The sequence below is a fragment of the Xiphophorus hellerii genome, chromosome 3 (assembly GCF_003331165.1).
Source record: "Xiphophorus hellerii strain 12219 chromosome 3, Xiphophorus_hellerii-4.1, whole genome shotgun sequence".
Classification (NCBI taxonomy): domain Eukaryota; kingdom Metazoa; phylum Chordata; class Actinopteri; order Cyprinodontiformes; family Poeciliidae; genus Xiphophorus; species Xiphophorus hellerii.
This window is the reverse complement of record NC_045674.1, coordinates 12601267-12622071: the sequence shown is the minus strand read 5'-3', so window position 1 is coordinate 12622071 and position 20805 is coordinate 12601267. Positions and strand designations below refer to the sequence as shown.

At 38.9% G+C, this 20805-nt stretch overlaps 1 protein-coding gene and 1 long non-coding RNA gene across 6 annotated transcripts in view; one reads left to right on the top strand and one right to left on the bottom strand.

Annotated features, from left to right (window-relative positions):
- The window catches only part of ddr1 (discoidin domain receptor tyrosine kinase 1), an 87146-nt gene that overhangs the window by 39301 nt on the left and 27040 nt on the right, over nt 1-20805 (top strand). For all 5 annotated transcript variants that reach the window (XM_032558899.1, XM_032558898.1, XM_032558897.1 and 2 more), the window contains exons 4-8: nt 7308-7383; nt 11241-11393; nt 12458-12605; nt 14462-14564; nt 15184-15370. In XM_032558899.1, coding sequence (XP_032414790.1) covers nt 7308-7383; nt 11241-11393; nt 12458-12605; nt 14462-14564; nt 15184-15370 — 667 coding nt within the window. The remainder of the gene's footprint in view (nt 1-7307; nt 7384-11240; nt 11394-12457; nt 12606-14461; nt 14565-15183; nt 15371-20805) is intronic.
- Nucleotides 634-20500, bottom strand: LOC116717477 (uncharacterized). Its single transcript, XR_004338746.1, has 3 exons — nt 20409-20500; nt 4566-4571; nt 634-643 (listed from the first exon to the last, which is right to left on the bottom strand). It is a non-coding gene; the product is annotated as an uncharacterized LOC116717477 (long non-coding RNA).

Sequence of the window (20805 nt, the reverse complement as noted above, 5' to 3'; positions counted from 1 at the left end):
AAATTCCCAGCAAAAATTTAGTATTTATTTGCAGAATATGAGAAATGGTCAAAATATCAAAAAAGATGCAGTGCTTTCAGACCTCAAATAAAGCAAAAAAACAAGTTCATATTAATTTAGAAAGAAGAATACTAATGTTTTAACTCAGGAAGAGTTCAGAAATCCATACTTGGTGGAAAGACCTGGAGGTTTTCAATGGGCTTCAGTGTAGTGGAGCTCTGGAATTTTTTCCAGAGATGAACTTCGGGGTTAGAAGATGTTCTCAAATTTGTGACTTGGGGTGAAAATAATTAGAGTAGACTCAATGAGTCTATTGTTCTGGTCTCCAAAACCACAGGTTCTTTTCACTTGGTCTACTTTCCCACTTTTAAAAGCCTGCCTTTGAAAGAGCTCTTTATAAAGAACTGATAATCACCACTTTGAATAGCTGCTCTGGCTGAGACTTGATAGGGTGGATTAAATGCTTTGCTACCAGTTCTCTGGTTCTGGGCTGCTGCCCACATCCGATATATGCTGGAAATCACATTCAGGTGAGAGTAAAATTGTTTTTGAATTAAGAGACTTCATTAAAAAGCACAACAGCAATCATTAAACATTAACCTCTGCACACATGCTTCGCAACACAACAAACACTGCCTTTAACCTTCTGTCCCTACAATATGCTGCATGCATAATTCCTGGAAAAGCTGGAGTGATGTTGTTATGATGCTCAAAGTGCAGTCGCATGTTTTGGTTTAGAATTATATTAAATTGAAGGCATGTTTGTAATCGGGTGTTTTTAGTTCAGCTCTGTAATGAGAGGGTTGATGCCTGAAGAGGTGAACACCTGCTTATTAGGCTGAGCTTCAAATCTCTATTTAAGTTGGATCAGTTCAAAAAGTAAAACTTAAAAATGATAGAAAGCTTAATTATACCTCTGCAAGCTAAAATTTAATTAGAACAATGCCACAAGTTGAGGTTGTAGCACGTTCCGGTGAATAGATGATCAGATAATATATGATAAAGGTTTAAAGTGTCGTCATTTTCCAGATTAGATACATTTTTCAGGTAAATTTACAGAAAACTTGAATGTATTTATGCACCCATTCATATACTGTACATGCATAACAAATTCCCCCAAACATTGATGCATAGAGACACAAATTTATTCATCTATAAAACACTGTAATCCCAAGATTTTCTGAAGCCCCAATCCATCTTGAAAATGTCTGCACCACCTTGAATAAAGGATTTCTTGTGACAGTTTTACTGTGATGATGCAACTTTTAGCTTTCCATCAGATGCAGCAGCTGGAAAGATGAGTGATGAGAACTGCAGCAGTCATTATGGGTCTTCAGTGGCACGGACCAGTTTCATAAGAGCTTGAATAACAAACGATTTAAGCTAACAATCTGAAAAAAGGTCATTTTAAGTTGGTTCATACCAAATTAGAAGTAAATACACATCCAGTAAGTGACTTAAAAACCATGTACATGTTTGCAGGTGTTGGTCTCTTTTATGATTTTATGTTTCTGTAAACATGGCACTTTTTAAATTTCGTTGTTCTTGTGACAATGACAATAAAGATTTATCTATCTATCTTATCTATCTAAATATACTATGAAGTACAACTTGCTGGTTCCAGGTTTGACCTCCTTTATGGAGCTTTGCTTGAAGAAGATGTCTGAAAAATTCTTCTTAGATTTTGATTCATAATGATATCAACAGTTCATAAAGTCTCCAGAAAGATGTTGCTGATTTGTCGACTCCATGACGTGAATCTCCCGTTTGCCCACATCCCAATGGAGATCTATGGAGCTACGTTCACACAGCAGGAAAATTCGACCCAAATGAACATTTTTTGCTCAAATATAACCTCTATCTGACTTTTTCACTGCAGTCTGAATGGCCCAATTCTGATCTTTTCACCCTCAATTAAATCAGATCTGTGCCGCTTCCATTTGTGGTACTAAATGTGTCTGATTGTTTTCAAATGACTTAAGTCATTGATGTGAGACATGCATCTTAACTCTGCACCAGAAAAAGCCAGAAGCTGTAAATCAGGACATAAACAAGACTGAAAATTATAATTATGTAATTATGAACAAAGTCTCTGTCACTGAATCCCATCACTGTCCCACCAGACTTTGTCTAAACAGAGCCCTAAGCTTCAGAATTGATCCATTATGACCTCTGCAAACATTACACTGCTATCTATGCAATGTTAGCATTCTTCTTCTTCTATTCACACAGAAGTCTCACTGCAATCAAGTTTAATTAGTGGCATGAACAACCAGGAAAAAATAAAAAATCAACACCTGCTATGTGAATGTAGATTTCAAGGCCCTTTTTTTAAAAAGAAAATCTAAAGTTGAAGAACGCAGCTTTAGATTATTTGAGTTTTGTTTCATGGCTCGATGTCCTGCTGGAAGCGGAGATGGGAAGATGGAGGCACTGTTGTCATGAATGGATGGAGACGATTGCAGTGTTTTAAAATTACTCTCTGTTGGTAGAAAGCCAGTTGCAGTAAGCAAATAACTTATCAACTAATAGTATAATAAATTAAAATGATTATGATCATTTTTATTTTGGTTTAATATTTTTCAAAGGGTAATTTTGTTCACAAAATTCATAACCCATTTTATTTATGGTTTTGTGTGTTTCTTTACTTTCTTTCTTGCTGATGGTTGTCGTGTTTTGTCTCGCTTCATGAGTGATTGAAGGCACTTTATAAGGGAAAGTGTCTTCAGTCAGAAGCTCCTTCAAATTAGCTGTAATACAGACTGCTATAAGAAATCTTTCCTGTCACTATCTACAAAAACTCTGAAGAATTTGAATTAATATGATTTAATTTCCCTTTTGGCTCAATAAGGTATTTTTGAAGTCCATTAATCTTAACTTGCATTATCATGCCATTCCCATTACCAATGGATGAAAATGGTCTCAAAATGTTAATGTCGTTTATCACAATAATTTCTGGGACAATTTATCATTGAGCAAAATGTGTTATTGTAACAGGCCTAGTTCATACTAAGAGGCCGAAAGCTTTAGTAGAAAATACGCTGTACTCCGTTCTACCACCACCGGCCTGAACCGTTGATGCAGTGGATGATGCTGGAGCCTGTGGGAATCGTCGCCTCATTTTGGTGTTTTTAACGGACAGGAGTGGTTCCCGGTGTGATCGTCTGCTGCTGTAAACCATCTACATGGTTGTTTGAGCTACTGTTGCCTTCCTGTCATTTCAAACCAGTCTGACATTAACAAGACATCAGCCGCTCGGTGGAGACGTTTTCTGCGTTAAAACATTCTCTATAATCAAAGAGATGAGCAGTTTCTGAAATACTCACACCAGCCTGTCTGGCACCAGCAGCCATAACATCCAAAGGGGAACATCGTCATCAGATGAAACAGAAAATCAGAAGCGTCACCTCGGTCCTTGGCTGTCTTTTTTCGTTTTTTTTCTCTGTCCATTTCCTTCACAATCTGGTGCAGAAGGTCTCCTGATGCTTAAGCTTCTGTGTTTGGGAAAGTTTCACTCCTAATTTGGGGGGAGCGCTCTAATCCAGGGGTGTCCAAAGTGTGGCCCGGGGGCCATTTCTGGCCTTTGTAATAACTTTGTGTGGTTCAAAAATGGTAAATATTTGGTCGTCTGACATATGGAGTCAATGCAGATGGACACTTTGTCATTGGGTTGATATCATCTTAAGCAGAAAATATTACATGCCACACAAAGGATTTTCTTTTATTTTCCTTTTTATATATATATAAATAGAAAGTCATGCTGCTAATATCCAGTGACTTTTTACCCAAAAACACACTTGGGCACACCCACCCATTATACTTGGCTAAAGAGCAGAGGATTTAAAAGAAAATTCTCATTTTTGTTGCCGGAAATTAACTAAAGCTATTTATAGACCTGCAAAATAAAAAGTAATTGGCCCAAAAAGTTAAATAACCGTAAATATTAAGGCAAATGTTTGTTTCTTTAAAGTATTAGTTGTTTAAATTATTTTTTTGCAGGTAAGAATTCAAAGTAAATAAATTTTTAATTAAAATTAAAAAGCTAATTTTGGCCCTTAAATTGATTCAATTTGGGGATTTTGGCCCCACTGCTGAAGCCTTTCCCATCGCCTTTGACTTGATGGACCTGGGTTTTGTGCTGGGCCTTGAGTCGCTCATTCTCAGTGCCATAATCACAAACTAGAGTTAGCAAAAACACATAATTGGAAGTTAAGAAAGTAATAAAGAGTGATTGAGGCTCTTAAAAATTCACCAACTCCCACAATAAACGTTGCTATTTGGATTGAGTTACTGCAATAAAGATGCCAGAATGAAGCAGTCAGATGACGTAGCACAAAGCTCAAGGTGGAGGAGCGATGAAACCCATTTTGAGGTTGACGAAATTGTTTTTGCCAGCTTTCCCAGGAAGATAAAATGAGTCTTTGCAGGCGATGGATGAGCCAGTGTTGATGACCAGCATAAGGCGGCGGTAAGCGTTGGCAGGATGGTGGAGTATCGACACGGCTGCTACCATTGAGGACGAGCCAGTTGGAGCTTTTCAGAGTGAATAAGAAAATCACTTCCACACTCTGCTGTGTGGAAGTGATTTCTCAGACAGTTTTAGCAGGCGGAGGTTTCTAGTGTGTGTTGAGGTCTCATGCTTTATGTGGGTCACTGCTGCATCACATGGACCCACACTCCATCACATGCTCTGCTAGCTGAGGCCTGAAAGATGGCCGACAAATGACCTGAGAAAACTCCACACCTGACTGACATCCTGCTGAGAACTTGTTGGCCTCTTAAAGAGAAAGGTTAACGGGGAGGCAGAGTGATAAAACTCTGTGAAAACGTTTTTTAAAGGGCACCTATTATGCAAAATTCACATTATGCAGGTTTTTGTGCTTCAATTTAAGACTCAACTGCTTCTAAAAGCAGCCCAAGTGCATAAAAAACATCCAGCAATTTTCTGGAAGTAAGATCATCATTTTTAGTGTATGAAAAATTTGCCTTTTCAACAACCTCCAGATTGTTTAGTCACATTCGATGGACACTGCACCGTTACCTAGCAACCCCAGTCAAATCCAGACCCGTTATCTAGCAACCCAAGCTGAGCTTCAGAACATTTGGTCCACTAGTGCTGTATGTGCTGCACAATGGCTGCTGGACAAGACAAGTGTTTTTTTTGTCGACTTATCAATCAGAAATCATTTTCTGCATACGTGCAGTTGCATATCTTGGCATCATCTTTTAGTATAAATCCAGATTAGTTGGTCCTCATGGCTAAAGCGAACATCTAGCATCATGCTGTGCCCATGGGAGGATGGATGGAGTCAAATTTAAGTCAAAGATGGAAGAAAACCTGCAAGGAGCTGCAAAAAAACATCAGACTGGGATAAATGTTCTACTTCCAGTAATACAAAGATATCTGACTGAAATTGAGCTCTTTTGAAAAAAAGAATGGTTATAAAATTCATTCAGCAAAGCTGCAAGATGCATGTCCCCAGTGGTGGCTTAAGGCGTTGAATACAAATGCATAACAATTGTTTAATTCTTAAATATTTTACAACCTGTGCATCATTTCCATTCCTCTTCAGTCATTTACTTTGTGTACAATTTATATATATAATCTCAGTAAAACAGGGGAAATTTGGGGTTGTGCTGTGAAAAGGTTTTGCAAGGTGCACAATTTTTTTACCACTTTTTTTCACAGAACAGTGTTTATTAAAATATGATCTACATGTATATTGAAATACAACTCACATTTTTTGTAGGAAAACAAAAATAATTAGGGACAGTTTTTACCTTTGAGGCTTGTACTCTAGTTAAACATTCAGCTTTGATGTTCATAGGCTGACCGATTGTAGTCGTTGTTAAACAGTTTTATGATTAATACAATTCATCTCATAAGTATGCATCGGCTGTAGCTGTTTGCTCCTAACCTGCTCAAAATGTAAATCAAGCCCTTCTTTAGACTAATGTGTTTGTCTGCAGAGCTTATTTTCAGTCCGCTGGCACCACGCTAAAGAAAAAAACTAATGTTTCTGAAGTCTATTAAATTTCGGCAGGAGATAATTGCGTGTGCCTTCATGAAACCCATTTGCTAATTGTATTACCACCTCGTCTGCTCAGATCCGCGAGAGCCCAGTTAAACCCGTAACACGCTACAGCCACGTGTTGGAGCTTTTTGCAGGATCATGTGTTCGGGCCGGTTGGGTCTGTTGGCCCGGTGTCTAACCATGTGGAAGTGATTGTTAGCTCAAGCTGTTTTTAAGGCACATTAGGGAGACCCTGAGAGGGAAAACAGGCCGAGCTGCGAACATAAAGTAAAACAGAAAATGAGTGAAAGGTGCATTGCTGCAGTGCTGCGCTATAAACTGGGGATGAATCGGCTTTCAAGGTTTAATGGACGATATTTCTCTTCCCCTGAAAAATTATATAGCATATTAGATACGATAGAGTGAAGAAAATTGGAGAATTTTGCATTTTCAGAAGATATTTAACTAAACAGAACAGGCTGGTGCATTCAGGTCAAAACTGAGCCTGGCTGCATTTCTCCTTCCTCCTCAGTCACAGGACTCTGGGTGGACCGCTAATGTGTTGATTTAATCCTGCGGCTCCCAGCTGTATGAGCTCACCCACGGGCAGACGGGGGGAAAGGGTTGAATTTTAAATCCCAACGTCACCGTCAGTTTAACCGAGTTGATCTTGTGATTTGTTTTAGTGGTCGGCGCAGCAGCTTTTGTTTTCAGAGAGGCCCCCGAAGCGGTCAGAGCGTGGTTGTGGCCTGGAAGTTTGTTCCAAAAGGCCGGTCCAACCTCGCAGATTCACGGCCAAGGCTGTGGTTTCCTCGTGGCCAATAAATGGTGCTGGTAAAAGCTCCTCTCCTCCGGGTGGATTGAGGGAGGGTTCGCACTGGGAGGAAATGTTTGATGCATGTGTGTGGTCACGATAAAAACTCTCAGCAAAGATCCAGTCCTGACAGTGAGCACCAGATCTTGTCAGAAGGAGGTTTTAGTCCTTCCGTGTTATTCCCCCTCTTCGTGAGCTGGATGCTGTCTGTGCTTTTCGTCAGTGTGCATATCCAAGTCTCTTTCTTGCTGGGTATTTCTTGGTCAGATTCACTGCTGCAACTTTGTGAATCTTTGATTGCCATTATTATGTATGTAAGGTTGTGCTGAATCCTCTCCACGTTGCCAACGCTGACGTTTTAGATTTAGTGGAGGGACTCGTATGTTTGCCTCTTTTTTTGTTTGTTTCAATTTGATGGACCAGCCTTGAAAGTGAGTTTTATTTTTTACTTAAAAAATAATCGATCTTCTGTTTTTCAGGCTGAGCACCGGAGAAGGGGATGGAGCGTGGTGTCCGGCAGCACCAGTCTTCCCCAATGAGTCAGAGTACCTTCAGGTCAGTTTCTCTGTTTATTCAGTGTTCCTTGCTTATCTGTGGGAAGAATAACAATTATTCAAAGGGATTCAAGCACTTACAAAAACCACCCAGCTGTTTTTTGGCAATAAGTTAATGCTTTTTGGAAAAGTAGCCATTTCGAAAACCTGCCTGAGTCAAAATCAACTGACCCTGTGCCGTTACCTAGCAACCCCAGCCAAGCTCAGCCCGTCACCTAGCAACCCAAGCAGAGCTCCGTTATGTTTGGTCAGCTGGTTTTACTGTTGGATGTTTTGTTGACTTACCATCCAGAAACCCCTTGCTGCATTCTTGACTTTGAGTTAAAGTCAACTCACAGAAATAAAAACAGGAAAAAAAAGATGTAAAGCGGAAATCAGATTTTGATATATCCCTACTTGTTTCATTGTTTAAAGGAGGAAATTGCAAAAATGTGTGCTAGCATGTGCGGTACACAAACACTCACCAAATCCAGCAGATGTTTAGTCAAACTTTTTTCCTTCATTCTCAAAGTTAAAATGACATTGAATAAATCTTACAATGTAATATTAACATTCATTACTGATATGTTAGATTATTTTAACAGAAGGAACATTTTTTGCTTTTCCGTTTTTACATAAAATTAATTTGAATATGTTTCTCCTTTCATTTTTTGTGTAATTATTATGAAATAAAGATTCATAGCTCAGATATTTGTGGCCAATTTTAGCTTTGATGTTAGCCAATTAAAAATTTTATTTAAGAACTATAGTTAGATGTATCACAAATATTTTCAATTTACTTTTCCTGCCATAAAACATCATTATTTATATAGAAGCAGAAGTGGCGTCACACTGTGTGCAAGAGAGTAGTTGCCATAATAGTAGTTGCTATTTTTAAAGCTGAGTTGACATTCAGCATCTTAGTGATTAGTGCAGTATATAGTATATAATGAGCATTACAAACTATAAACAACAATCTCTGTCTGTGTTCTCCAAATATTGTTGCTGCCTAAATGAACAGCTGATTGCTTTTAAAGAGTTTTATATAATTTCCTGACTACATTTTCAAACATCTTGCTTCATTTTGTTCAGTACTGCTTGATTGCACCAGTCATTTCAAGATGTTGATTATGTTTTTCCATGGTCGCTCTCTTATTTGTAATACAGTGTTAAATCTTATTTGTTCATTACTAAACCAGTAATGTGTGGCAATCCATCATTGTGTTTTAGGATTGGAAATAAATGGCTTCACCTGCGTTTTGTGAGCTGACTTTCCTGCTCTTTAAGTTTTTAAAAATTCACCCCTGAAGTGAAGCTATTGCTGCAAAAAGGTTTTTTTTTTTGTTGTTGTAGTGGGTGGAAAACCACCATGTGTTTTATACATTTTTCTGGTTCTGCTTTACAAATCCCCAATGGCCAATGTAGCTACAAGGTAAACAAACTACAACTTAATCCAAGTAATATTGTTAACTAATTGGTATGTGCTCCCTTAGCAATCACTGTGAGTTGGTGTTAGATTAGATGAGCAGAAGGGATAATTTAGCTTTAATTGATTGTTTGGATATATTTGGTTAAATGGTCACCCTGTTGATAGAAGAAGACGCAGGTGAAACAGGCATTTCAGGTTAAATTTTTTATATTCTACCATAGTCTGTATTTCTCATTGTTCATTCTTGTAAAATGAGGTGTTGCTAAAATCAAAATTAAAGTAATTCACAACTTGATGTGAAAGGAAAAAGATGCACATCTTCTAGAGAGTATTAGCAAACAAGCAGCAGGGATGTTTAAAGCAGATTAGGTAAACAGGACATTTTCTTTCCACTGGCAGATTATTTTAATTATTGACCGTTTGTAATTACGTCACTTAATCAGACGCCATGATGGATGTCGGAAGTGATACTGAATAGAGCAACTGAAATTGTTTTCCAAAGTTGTTTTTGTCCGTTTATTCATATCTTCCCTCATTAAAAGTTATAAAATAAAACCACAACTTTGGTTTGCATCCTTCTCTGTTTGCTCAGCCGACTGCGCAGCATCCTGTGTCCATTTTAAAGCGAAATCATCTAAACAGACGCTATATTATTCTACAGATGTTTGCTTTTACACTAGCTTTAAAAGAGCGCATTGGTCCGTCATGGCGGTGTGGGCGGAGTTCTAGAGAGCGTGACGTCACATGCAAAGGGTCAAAAGCAAAGGGTCAAATGACAGACCAATTTTAAATACTTTTTCATCAATATTAAGAAATTATTGACTTATGTCCAAAGTCGGTCCTCGAGGTCCGGCATCCTGCGTGTTTTAGTTCTCTCCCTGGTTTAACGCACCTGGATCCAATGATGGCTCGTTAGAGGCCTTAGAAGAACATCGACAAGCTGAAAAGGTTGTTAGTATTACCAGGGAGAGAACTAAAACATGCAGGATGCCGGCCCTCGAGGACGGACTTTGGACAGCCCTGATAAAACCACCTCTGATTTCTTGTCTGAAAGTAACTTGTAAGTTAGTTTTGACTTATTTCAAGCGTACCAAGTTAGTGAAGATGTTGGTGTATTAAAGTGTGCTGTACCAGTTTAGAGCAAAGCATATCCATGTGTTTGAATGGATGTACCAGCCTGACTGAGCTTGAGCTACAAACAAGAAAGGGAGAAAATGTTAGTTTCAGGATAAACAATACCAAAAAATACCACAACCTTGTGACTGCAAGTTTATTTTTGAAAGATTTGAAATACTATTTTTCTTTCACTTCACAATTATGCACCACTTTGTGTTGGTATGTCACATAAAGTCCCTTAAAAATTGAGCTTTATTGCTCCAATATGAATAAATATGATACTTTTAAAAGGCACTGTACATGTTTTTCACCAGAAAAAGCGGCTTAGCCTGAATCCTTCCATACTCGTAGTTTGAAAGCATAATCCGAGGGAGCATTCCTCTGGCTGATCCATTGTAACTCTATCTACTTTTTAAATGGGAAACAGTTGTTTTATGATGTCAGACAAATCTGTAAACTTGGAGAGTTGGACAGGTTTAAGGTTCTATATTTCAGAAAAACAAGGCATGCCATTTCACCTGTGACTTCAAAGAGGATGTATTATGCAAAATTCACATTTTGTACCTTTTTGTATTTTGATTTGGGTCTCAACTACTTCAGCACATTTAAAAAAAACACTCAGGTGTTTGTTGGCAATAGGTTATTGTTTTTAGTGTCTGGCAAATGAGCTGTTTCAAAAACCTTCAAAATGTAAAGTCACAAATCAGGAGGCCCTGCCCCTCACCTAGCAACCCTTTCAAAGCCCAGTCTGTTACCTAGCAACCTGTTGCAAGCCCAACCCCTCACATAGCAACCAACCTAACAACTCAAGCGGAGCTCCAGCACGTTTGGGCATCTGCTTTTATTGCTGTACAATTGCTGCTGGAAAATACAAATGAATTGTTGTTGACTTACCATTCACTTGCTGCATTCTGGTTAGTTGTGGTACTGCTTTTCTAAAGTGTATGGTTGAATAATTGTCCAGTTGGCAGCCATTTTCATGTGAGTGTAAACATTGATTTGAGAGGCATGGCCAGCATCAGCTTATTTGGATTTAAAGTGACAAGAGGCCATAAAACAGCTCATTCTGAAAGGAGCTCAGAATAGAAAGAACTGACCAGACTAAAATCCCATCATCTAATAATGATTGTGTGCAAATAATGTAATGAACATTTTTTGTTTAGCTCATGGACCCTAGCCTAACCTGTTTAAGGAAACATAATAGGTCACCTTTAAAAAGAAGCAGGTGGAGAAGAAAGAAAACAAATAAATAATAAATTACTTATTTTAGACTGCAAAGTTTTTGAAAGATGACTTGTTCTGGGACACTTGTGTTAATGATGTATTTCCTGTAGATCGACCTTCACAAACTCCACTTCGTGGCTCTTGTTGGTACCCAAGGTCGGCACGCTGATGGTCACGGACAAGAGTTTGTCCGCAGTTATCGGCTCCGTTACTCCAGAGACGGAAAGAAATGGATCACTTGGCAGGATCGCTGGGGACAAGAGGTCAGTCAGCAGAAATTCATCCATCTAAGGACAGCGTTTCATTAATTACACTGGGACAATTCTGTACACAAGTGCAAAAAAGTAAATGTCAAAAGGAGCCTGAGGGTGAGCTAAACTATGGAAGAGAAATTGATCCGTGTCTTCAGGCTGTTGAATATTAATGCTCTTTACCTGACTGTTTTATTTATAGCTAAACATTGATTGTTGTTGTGAAGATAAGTGCAAAGAAATCCTAACTTTTAGCATTCGGCACGCGTTAAGTGTTTTCCTTGTCGATAAGCCCTGCTCTGGGTTTCTGGGAATTCAGACCCCCATTAAGCACCGTCTAGACGAGGAGTCACTCACTTTGTTCTCCACTTTCAGTTGTCGTCTGATATCAAGTCAATCTTAGTGGTCAGAAGGTCCTCAGCATTTCCAGACATGTTCATGAAGTTATATTTGTCTGACTGGGACAACATGTCCAAGTGTCTCCAGGCAGCTGGTCCTGGCAGTTTCTGATTGTGGAGCAAAAATAGATTGATTCAATGACGTCCGTCCGTCCATCAGTCTGTCTGTCTTTTCATTCATCTGGTCTTTTTCTATCCATCAACCCATCCCTTGATTTGCCCCATCAGTCTGTCCATCCTTTCATCTATCCATTACTTTATCCATCTATCTTTTCATCCATCCTTTGTCTTTTTCTATCCATCTATCTTCCCATCCCTCAAGTTGTCTCCATTTATCTGTCTTTGCATCCATTAGTCTCTGTCCTTTCATCCATTCATCAGTTCATCCATCTACCTTTTATCCATCCTTTGTCTTTTGCCATCCATCCATCCATCCATCCAGTTAAAAAGCGTTGTTTATATTGTGTCAAATGCGGACTCTCTCTCTCTAAAATCTGTATTTTTCATGTTTTTGGAAACTAAAAAGAAAAGTTAATTTCATCCAGACATTTTCTAAATCGATAGAACTGGAAACTGCCCAGAATAAAAACATCTGAGCCTTCAGGCGGGATCAAACAGGAAGGAACCAACAGGGTGGTGCAGCATGTAATTGAGTATTTGTGCTTTTCCCCTCTCCAGGTGGTGTCAGGTAATGAGAACACCTATGAAATTGTGCTGAAGGACCTCGGACCCCCGATTGTTGCCCGTATGGTCCGGTTTTACCCCCTGGCCGACCGAGTGATGAGTGTTTGCCTTCGGGTGGAGCTCTACGGTTGTGTGTGGAATGGTAAGTATGTGGTGACAGAAACACACAAACTCTTTGCTTTTCTTATCATCTGGTGTGCGTATTTGAGGCATGCCTGCTCAATCTTGATAAGTTTGATTATGTTGAAGGTGACTGAGTTTTCCTTCTTCTTAGATTTAATTTCATATCAGATGGTAATGATTACTAGTACGTGTTTGTGCAGCCTCTAAGGGGTTCGCCCAGAGAAAAGAAGCCACAGCCTGATGAATGATGTTGGTTTTAGTGAAGCACAACGCTGAGTATTTATGACTGGTTCATCTCCTTTCCTGCCCCCATCCACCTCCCAGAGACAGAGTGGGGCGCTCTGTAAATCACAGTCGTCAGTGAGACCCGGTTCCTGCTCCGTGCCTTCAGGGAAAGCGTCGCTTTAAAAAAAAAGATCCTCTGTGGTCTCAGGGGTGCAGCAACTTGGTTCAACTTCAGGCCACAGATTATGCAGAATCTAATGAATGTCAGGCTTTATTTCCACACATTATGTAATCACAAATCAGTATACAGAGGTGACTGCTCTTTCTAGTATTTAACATTCAGAGAGAAGCTGCCCGACCCTCAGACAGTCATTCATGTGCCTGAAGAGCACGCTGCAGTGTAAATACCCTGTGAAGTGTTGTTTATTATGGATAGCAGAGGTTGTAGCCGCTGTTGACTCACTGACCAGCCTGATTAGCAGCCGTTTGTTACAGCGGCGAGAGTTTATGGGTTAATGCATGCCAGGGATGAAGAGGTCCAACAACATGACCTCCTCATTCTGCACACTACTTGGAAAGCAACTGTCTGGACAAGGTCAAAAACACACATATGAGGCATAACATTATGACCACTGACAGGTGAAACAAGTAACACTGATCATATTTTTCTGGCACTGCCTGTGAGTAGGGCCTCAACTAAGTAATTGATTTTTCGAGCAATTTATTCTAACAATTAATTGGATATAATAATTTGTTTTATTTAACCTCTCAAATGCATTAAAAGATTAATATAAACAGTTTGATTCCCTTTTAAATAACATTTTATTGCCTAAAATGTCGGAGCATGTGATACATTTTTCAGCCCTATGCTAATCTCTGATAGCCATCGCTTGGTGTTTGCACATTGATGTTTAATGCATTGGTAGCCAAAATATATTTGATAAAAGCACAATTTAAGTTATATGCTGGTGTAAAAGCCCCGAAGAAGAGGAATATTTTTAATAAACGAGCCAGACACATCGCCTCTGCTCCAGCGTGCATTATTATTTCAGTTAGCTTGCAAACATACACGATGATTTCAAAGTTTAACAGTATGGCAGCTAACAACGGCGCTAACAATGGAGCTAACAACGGCGCTAACAACAGAGCTAACGATGGAGCTAACAACAGAGCTATCAAAGGAGTGTGTCAACATACGGAGTGTCAAAAATATACTCACCAGCTTTCCAAAAGTTAATAAACTAATTTACAGCCGTACAGGTGTGTTTATATATAAACTCATACTTGAAGGAGGGGAATATTTTAATTAAAGAGCCAGACACTTATCAAGCGCTAGACTCCCTCTGCTGGTGGCATCTGACCACTACATTAGCCAAATCAGACTAGACATTAACATCTTTAGCCAAACTGCTGGCAACCAAAAAGACTAAATGTAACTCAAAGAGTAAATGTACCTCTGAATGGTAAATTAACAAATTTCCATCCATCACACTGGCACTGTGGTCCTAAATCTGACATCCTGTTTGTGCATCACCAAATCAAAACGATAAGATTTGAGTAGCAAAATATTTGGAAACATAACAGAGAGCTATAAGAGACAATGCTTTCTTTCTAAGTCTTCCTGAATAACCTGTAATTATGTTTTCCCAGATGGATTGAACGCTTACACGGCTCCGGTGGGACACGTCATGAACTTGCCCGGCATGCCGGTCTATCTAAACGACTCCACCTACGATGGCAGCACAGAACAAGGGTACGATATTCAGCTGCATCTCTGTTTCTATTTTTACGCATGAGAAGACGATAACTCTTCCCCATTGACTCCCACTGATTAAATGTTTAAGAAAATATTCAGATGTGGCCCAAATGTTGTTAAAATAAACCTGAAAATAAAAGGGATCTGGTGCTTGTCACATCTGCTCAGACTAAAAGGTGTTTGGTTTTTTGTCCACCTAATCAGCAGAGAATAGCATTATTTTTCTTACGCGCTCAGGGATTTGAGGCGCGTTTCCAGACCATAATGTTTGGCAGTGGGCAATGAGGGGTAAACCAGGAATTTAGGGTGGTTTGAGTTGTCCACACTTTTACAGGCTGTGCAGTTAATGGAGCTGAAATGTTTTGCTAACGGGTGAACAGGCACTTTTGATTTGATCCAGACGTTTTCCTAGCAGATTCAGGCACATCTGTGGGTGAGTGGGTCCTATTGTTGACCCTGACGTGGTGCTTTAAGCCTGCTGGGATGTATTTCTGCTATTGATGTGTATTTTTGCATATTCATCTGTATGTTTTTCCTCTTAATTTGCTCCCATTGCTGCTACTTGAGTCTGTTGTTTCTGTGAAAATTATGCGTTAATGATACTGTGTGTATTTAGGATGCAGTTCGGAGGCCTTGGCCAGCTCTGTGACGGAGTCCTGGGAGGAGATGACTTTATAGAAACGAAGGAGCTGCGGGTGTGGCCGGGATACGATTACCTTGGATGGAGCAGAGAAGCCCTCGGGCAAGGCAGCGTGGACATCGAGTTTCATTTTGAGAAACCCAGACGCTTCAACAATATGCAGGTGAGGACAGAAGGGTTGTTTTAGGATGATGGTGTCTGAATAAATTAGCATCAGGGGTGTTTATCAAACAGAAAAATATGCAAAAGCTCCTAGTAAGGAGAGAAAAATAGTTCTGGTTATCCACATTAATGCTGTGCATGCAGACAGTTTATTTGGCCAGTTATTCTAAAATCTAAAGTAGTTTTTCTTAAAGGGGACATATTATGTAAAATTCACTTTTTGCACGTTTTTATGCTTTCATTTGGATCTCTGCTGCTTCTAATAATAATTTAGAAAAAAGAACACCCAGCTATATTTTGGCAATAACTTGATGTTTTTCGGTGTCTACGCAATTAAGTCACAGTGCGCAGTTACCTAGCAACCCCAGCCAACCCCAGCCCATTACCTAGCAACCCAAGCAGAGTTCCGGCACATTTGGTCGGCATGTTTGGTCATATCTACATAGGTCATATTTAAACTAGGTATGAACGCTTACCGTAGAGGGACATAATGAAGGAAAGTGAAAACTGAGGGAAATGTGAGTTGAATGCAACTCGCAATATCCAGGAAATATGTTGCAATTTGACGTTCTTTTCACATCTTTAGTGCACAAAACTTGCCCTTAAAGTTGAGCACCTCAGCATGTTTACATCAGACAAACCATGTGAGAACCAGTTTTGTATTATGTTGCCATTTACATAAAATCTCTTTTATTTACCACTTCACTATTTAAGAAGAACATTTGATTTGGATCTAAATCAATGATTCATAATTTCTAAAACCCAAATAAAATGTGTTTTTAATTCAACATATGAAGAAATTGCAAGAATTTTCTCATTTGAGCATTGAAACACACATTCTTAACCTGTATCTGATTTGTATTAAACTCAAAAAGGTGCATCAAAGTTTGTTGGAACGTTATGGACCAAAACATGTGGGACTTCTTAGTTTTAGTGAATTTAAGACATGGATGGAGGGAAGAAGTCTGACTTATTCTTTTAGTGAACAATTTTATGTTCAAGGCTCTCTCATTCATTAAAAATACTCGATTTGATGCTGGATGACCATTAAAAGGCTCGTTCTTCTGATGAGGTTTATTATAAATGAGCATGGTGGTGATGTGGCAGGCTTGCTTATTGGACAGATTCAGGGTTGTTTTCCCTCTTTTTCATACCAGATTTTAAACTTGTGCATTGCTAATTATGTCTCCTAATGATTTTCAGCATAAGTTTGACTTAAAATGCTCAAATTCCTTGTAATTTATTTTCTTGTATACCAATTTCTGAGGTTTTCATATTCCCCCTGACATTCCCCAGCTGAATCTAATGAAATATGATAGATCATGATACCTGATTGAGCCAAAATAATCCCTTGCTGGTTGATTTCCTAGACTTCCTTACAGGAGTGTGTGAATCACGTTAAACCACCAACTGCTAAAGCAGATAGGAAACATTTACAAGGGTATGAATTGATGCAAAAATATCTATTTCATACCTGGAAAAAGTCCCAAAAAAGGCAGAAATATAAAAGTCAATGATAAAATTACCAGCAGCCCCATAGACCCCATGGCCTTTTGTCTTCATTTCTGGACAACGAGATGTTTGGTTATCTTTTTTTTTTTTTTTAACCTGGTTGTTTTTTGGATTATATTCTGATTTATTATTAAATCGTAGTTTGTTGTCTTTGTTATTTTATTTAAAGGCATTAAAAGCTTGAATAAAATTGTCCAAGAACCAATCCAAGCATTCATTCTGTGTTTTTCCCATATGTAACATAACAGGGCCTGCTTCATTAAAATGCACAGACAGCAGTGTGTCTGGTAATAAATCATCTCATGGTATCCCTATGTCTAAAAGTGCAAATATTTTTTGGCTTTGTCCTAATTCTTCCGGTTGCTGATGAAATTCCTTTGACATTTCCATATTCCAGCCTCATTGTTTTTTCTTTGTTAATCTGCCACCAGCTTCATTTTGGCTGGAATCGCTCTGTGGCCATGTAATTAGTTTGGATGCGCCATAGTTTGTGTCGGGACGGTGCATCTGTGCTCGTCTCTCTAGGAGCCACTGAGTTGCATCAGAGTCTGTTTGTGCGTCTGTGTGGCTTTTGGGGTTAGTTTTTGGAGCAACCATGGAGATAATGATATGAAGCAACCCAGTTTGAGTTATAACTGTGTTGTTGTATTGGACCAGGGTTGGAATGTCGGTTTGGGTGAAACAAACTCTTCGTGTACATATTGAAAAGTGAATTTACAGCCAGTAATCGCGCAGAAAAATCCAATTATTTTCAGTGCTCTCAGCAGATTTATGCTTCAAGTGTTCGGTATTGTCCTACTTTACCTCAGTTACCATTTAAAATATCTCCCAGCAGTGTTCCTATTGTTTTTCCAAGACTTATCCAGCTTTTCCTGCCTTTTCCCCGGTGGTTTTCCCACACTAACCTCAGCTGCCATACACTGTTATACTTGCCTGACTGAGCGGATATGTCAGGCGCACAGGTCAGATAAATAAAGAGTGGGAACCTGAATCCAATTCTTGGTTGATTTGTCTCTGCAGGACAGAGTTCCCTAACCTGTGGCTAATCACCTTCCCAAACGGGAAATCTGCTCTACCCTTTGACAGTCGTGGCACTCTTGGATCTGCTTTTTGTCGAGCTCCAGATACTTTGGGGAATATTTCGGAGCATTTTAAATTTTTTTTTATTTTTTTGTCAGTGCTCTTAAAACTGAGAAGAAAGATCAGAGGGAATCCTTAATGAACACTGGATTTATGATGAATAAAGTTAAGCATAATGAATGCAGAGCTGTTCCCTAAAAGAGAAAAATGCCTTTTGCAGGTTGTTGGAGCTATACTCCCTCATGGGGTAGTGAGTTACTTGTTACTCTCGTACAGCCATGATTCGCTGCACACACCAAATGTTGTTCCTGCTTACACATCATCCGAGCATCTGGTGCAGCTGGACGTCTTGCATCTTGTGTGTGTGAGCATTAACATGTGGATTAGATTAGCGTGACTGCTCCTGCACTGTGTGAGGTTAACAGCCAACCTGTCAAAGCAACCTCTGTACCAACTCCTCTATCTCCAAAGGAAAACAAAAATCCACCTTTTTCCTTCTTGATTTTCCATCTGATCTTGAGTTTCGACCTCTCACTTACTCCTTTTACCATCGACATCCTTTTCTCATCTCCTTAGCTTCATCCTCATACACCAGAGCAGATTTACTTGTGAACAGGGGAAATCTTTGTCAGTCTTCCTTAGAGATTCACCAATCAGTTTTGTGTCGCATTTCATATCTACTGTTTATGTAAAGCTAAGTCCTGCTAATATAAATTCCAAATGATTTCTGTTTCTATTTAACACCTAAAAAGTTAGAAAATATGAGAATAACATGGAGAAATCTGATTGAAAACTATAATAAACAACAATTATTTTATTATGAAACCGTCTCATTATGGTTTTAAAACTGAAAAATTGATTACCATGCAACTTTTGATTGCTGAAACCTGGTTTTAGCAATCAGCATAGTTAGAGCAGCTACTATAATAGAGTATGTACAGTAGATCCTGATTTTTAAATGTAAAATTTACAAAAAAGCTGCAAACATTTTCAAGTCCAGCAACACAGAGATTGAAAATCCACAAAGTTAGCTACTTTGCAATGCTCTGCACTTCCTCCAGGATTGTTTTTATGATCCCCCCACAATCAACATTACTCATTTTGTGGTGCTACTTTAGAAATAATTACAAGGAATTTTGCAATATTTTTTTCCTCACTAAACTTCTTCCAGAATTTACACAGAGAAGGAAAAATATGAAAAAAACCAAGCAGACAGATTAAACACACAAATATTATTCTTCAAAGAAATTAAACAGCTAAATTTTTGTTACTTGCCATATCAATGACTTGACATCAATTAAGGCTGAGGTTGCTGTGCAGTGGAAGGAAGAAATACTGCCACCTGCAGGTGGGAGTTAGCGGTCACATAAACCATTTTTGTGGAAAATAATAAACTTAGTTATGCATTAGTCCCCCCACCTCCCTCCAAAGAAGGGGATCTGTTAATTTTACATGAAGTTAATTTTACGTGCCATTTTGTGTTCTCAAAAAACTGACTAGACTCTAATTGGCCTTCCCGTTATCTGTTGAAAGGCTTATTCTCTATCTCTGTCTGAATGAACAGCCAACATTTTTCAATATGTACTTTTAATTTTGTCAGCAAATATAACGTTTCCATGTTACACCATATTATCTGGAGTTCAACAGAACATTTATTTAATCGGTATCTTGTGTTTTGATACAAGGAAAAGAAAGGATTTTATACTGGCACTGCATATTTAGTTGAATTTTAAAGTCCCAGATTTGTAAACTACCAGAAAGGTCAAGTGGTTTCCAGATTTTACTGACCAACTCTGACCTCAAAATCCAACATGGTGCATTTAAAATCTATTTATAGCTGCACTGAACCAAAAATGAAACCCTTGTACTTATGGCAACTGGAATCTCATTAAATATCTCTAATAATAGAGGTACTTTAATAAAGGTAGCACATATTACCAAATTTACTCTAGCACAAAGATTAGAGCTTACATTTCATATGCATTAGCATGGTGATTATGTTCAACCTGATGAGAATCACTCACCAAGAAACTATAACTACATCCTGTAGTAAACGGGAATGTGAATGTTTTCTTTGCGGCTCCAGTTCTGGACCTTCAGCCAGAGTTTGTTCTCCTGTCTCATAAACTGAGCTCTGTTAACGTCGCAGTTTGTGATATTAACTATTATGCTGTGTTTACATTGCATCTGAGTTGTGGGCTGGTCACTTTTACCTGCCACTTCATACGTTTACCATACATTGACCAGTGGTGGGAGTCAGTTTTCCGTAAGCAGCAGGTGCACCTGGTTTTCAGTGAGAGTTCCTCCTGTGCTCAGCAGTCTCTGTTTCAACATGAATGTTGTTTGCTTTTATCTTGTTAATAATTTAGGCCACAGTTTGAGAACTGTGCTTGTAGATAATGTAGAAAATGCAGTTTTCTTTTAAAAAGTTTCTTGCATCCTCAGACTTTATTATTGGGGTGTTTTCACACTTGATAATCCGGTAGACTCAGTTCAATTGGAGACCAAAACTGGAACATTTGTTTCATTTTCAGCTGCGGCCGTTTGCTTTCACACTGCTCTGTGCCAAATGAACCAAACTAATTGAATGACCTGTTGGCCCCCCTCGCTTGTTTTGGTTGCTTTTACCCAGAATGCCCTGTGCTGTAGTCCGCTCCCAGCTTTTGGAGCATTGCCTGGTTGATGTTCACATATGCATTCGAACTGCGCCAGAGTTCACTTCAATCGAACCGAGACAGAGGTTTTTAGGTGAACCAGAGTTCACTAGAAACTCATTTTGATTGAACATTCATCACTCCTCAAACAAACCAGATCTTCCAGACAAACAAACTATATTAGAGGGAA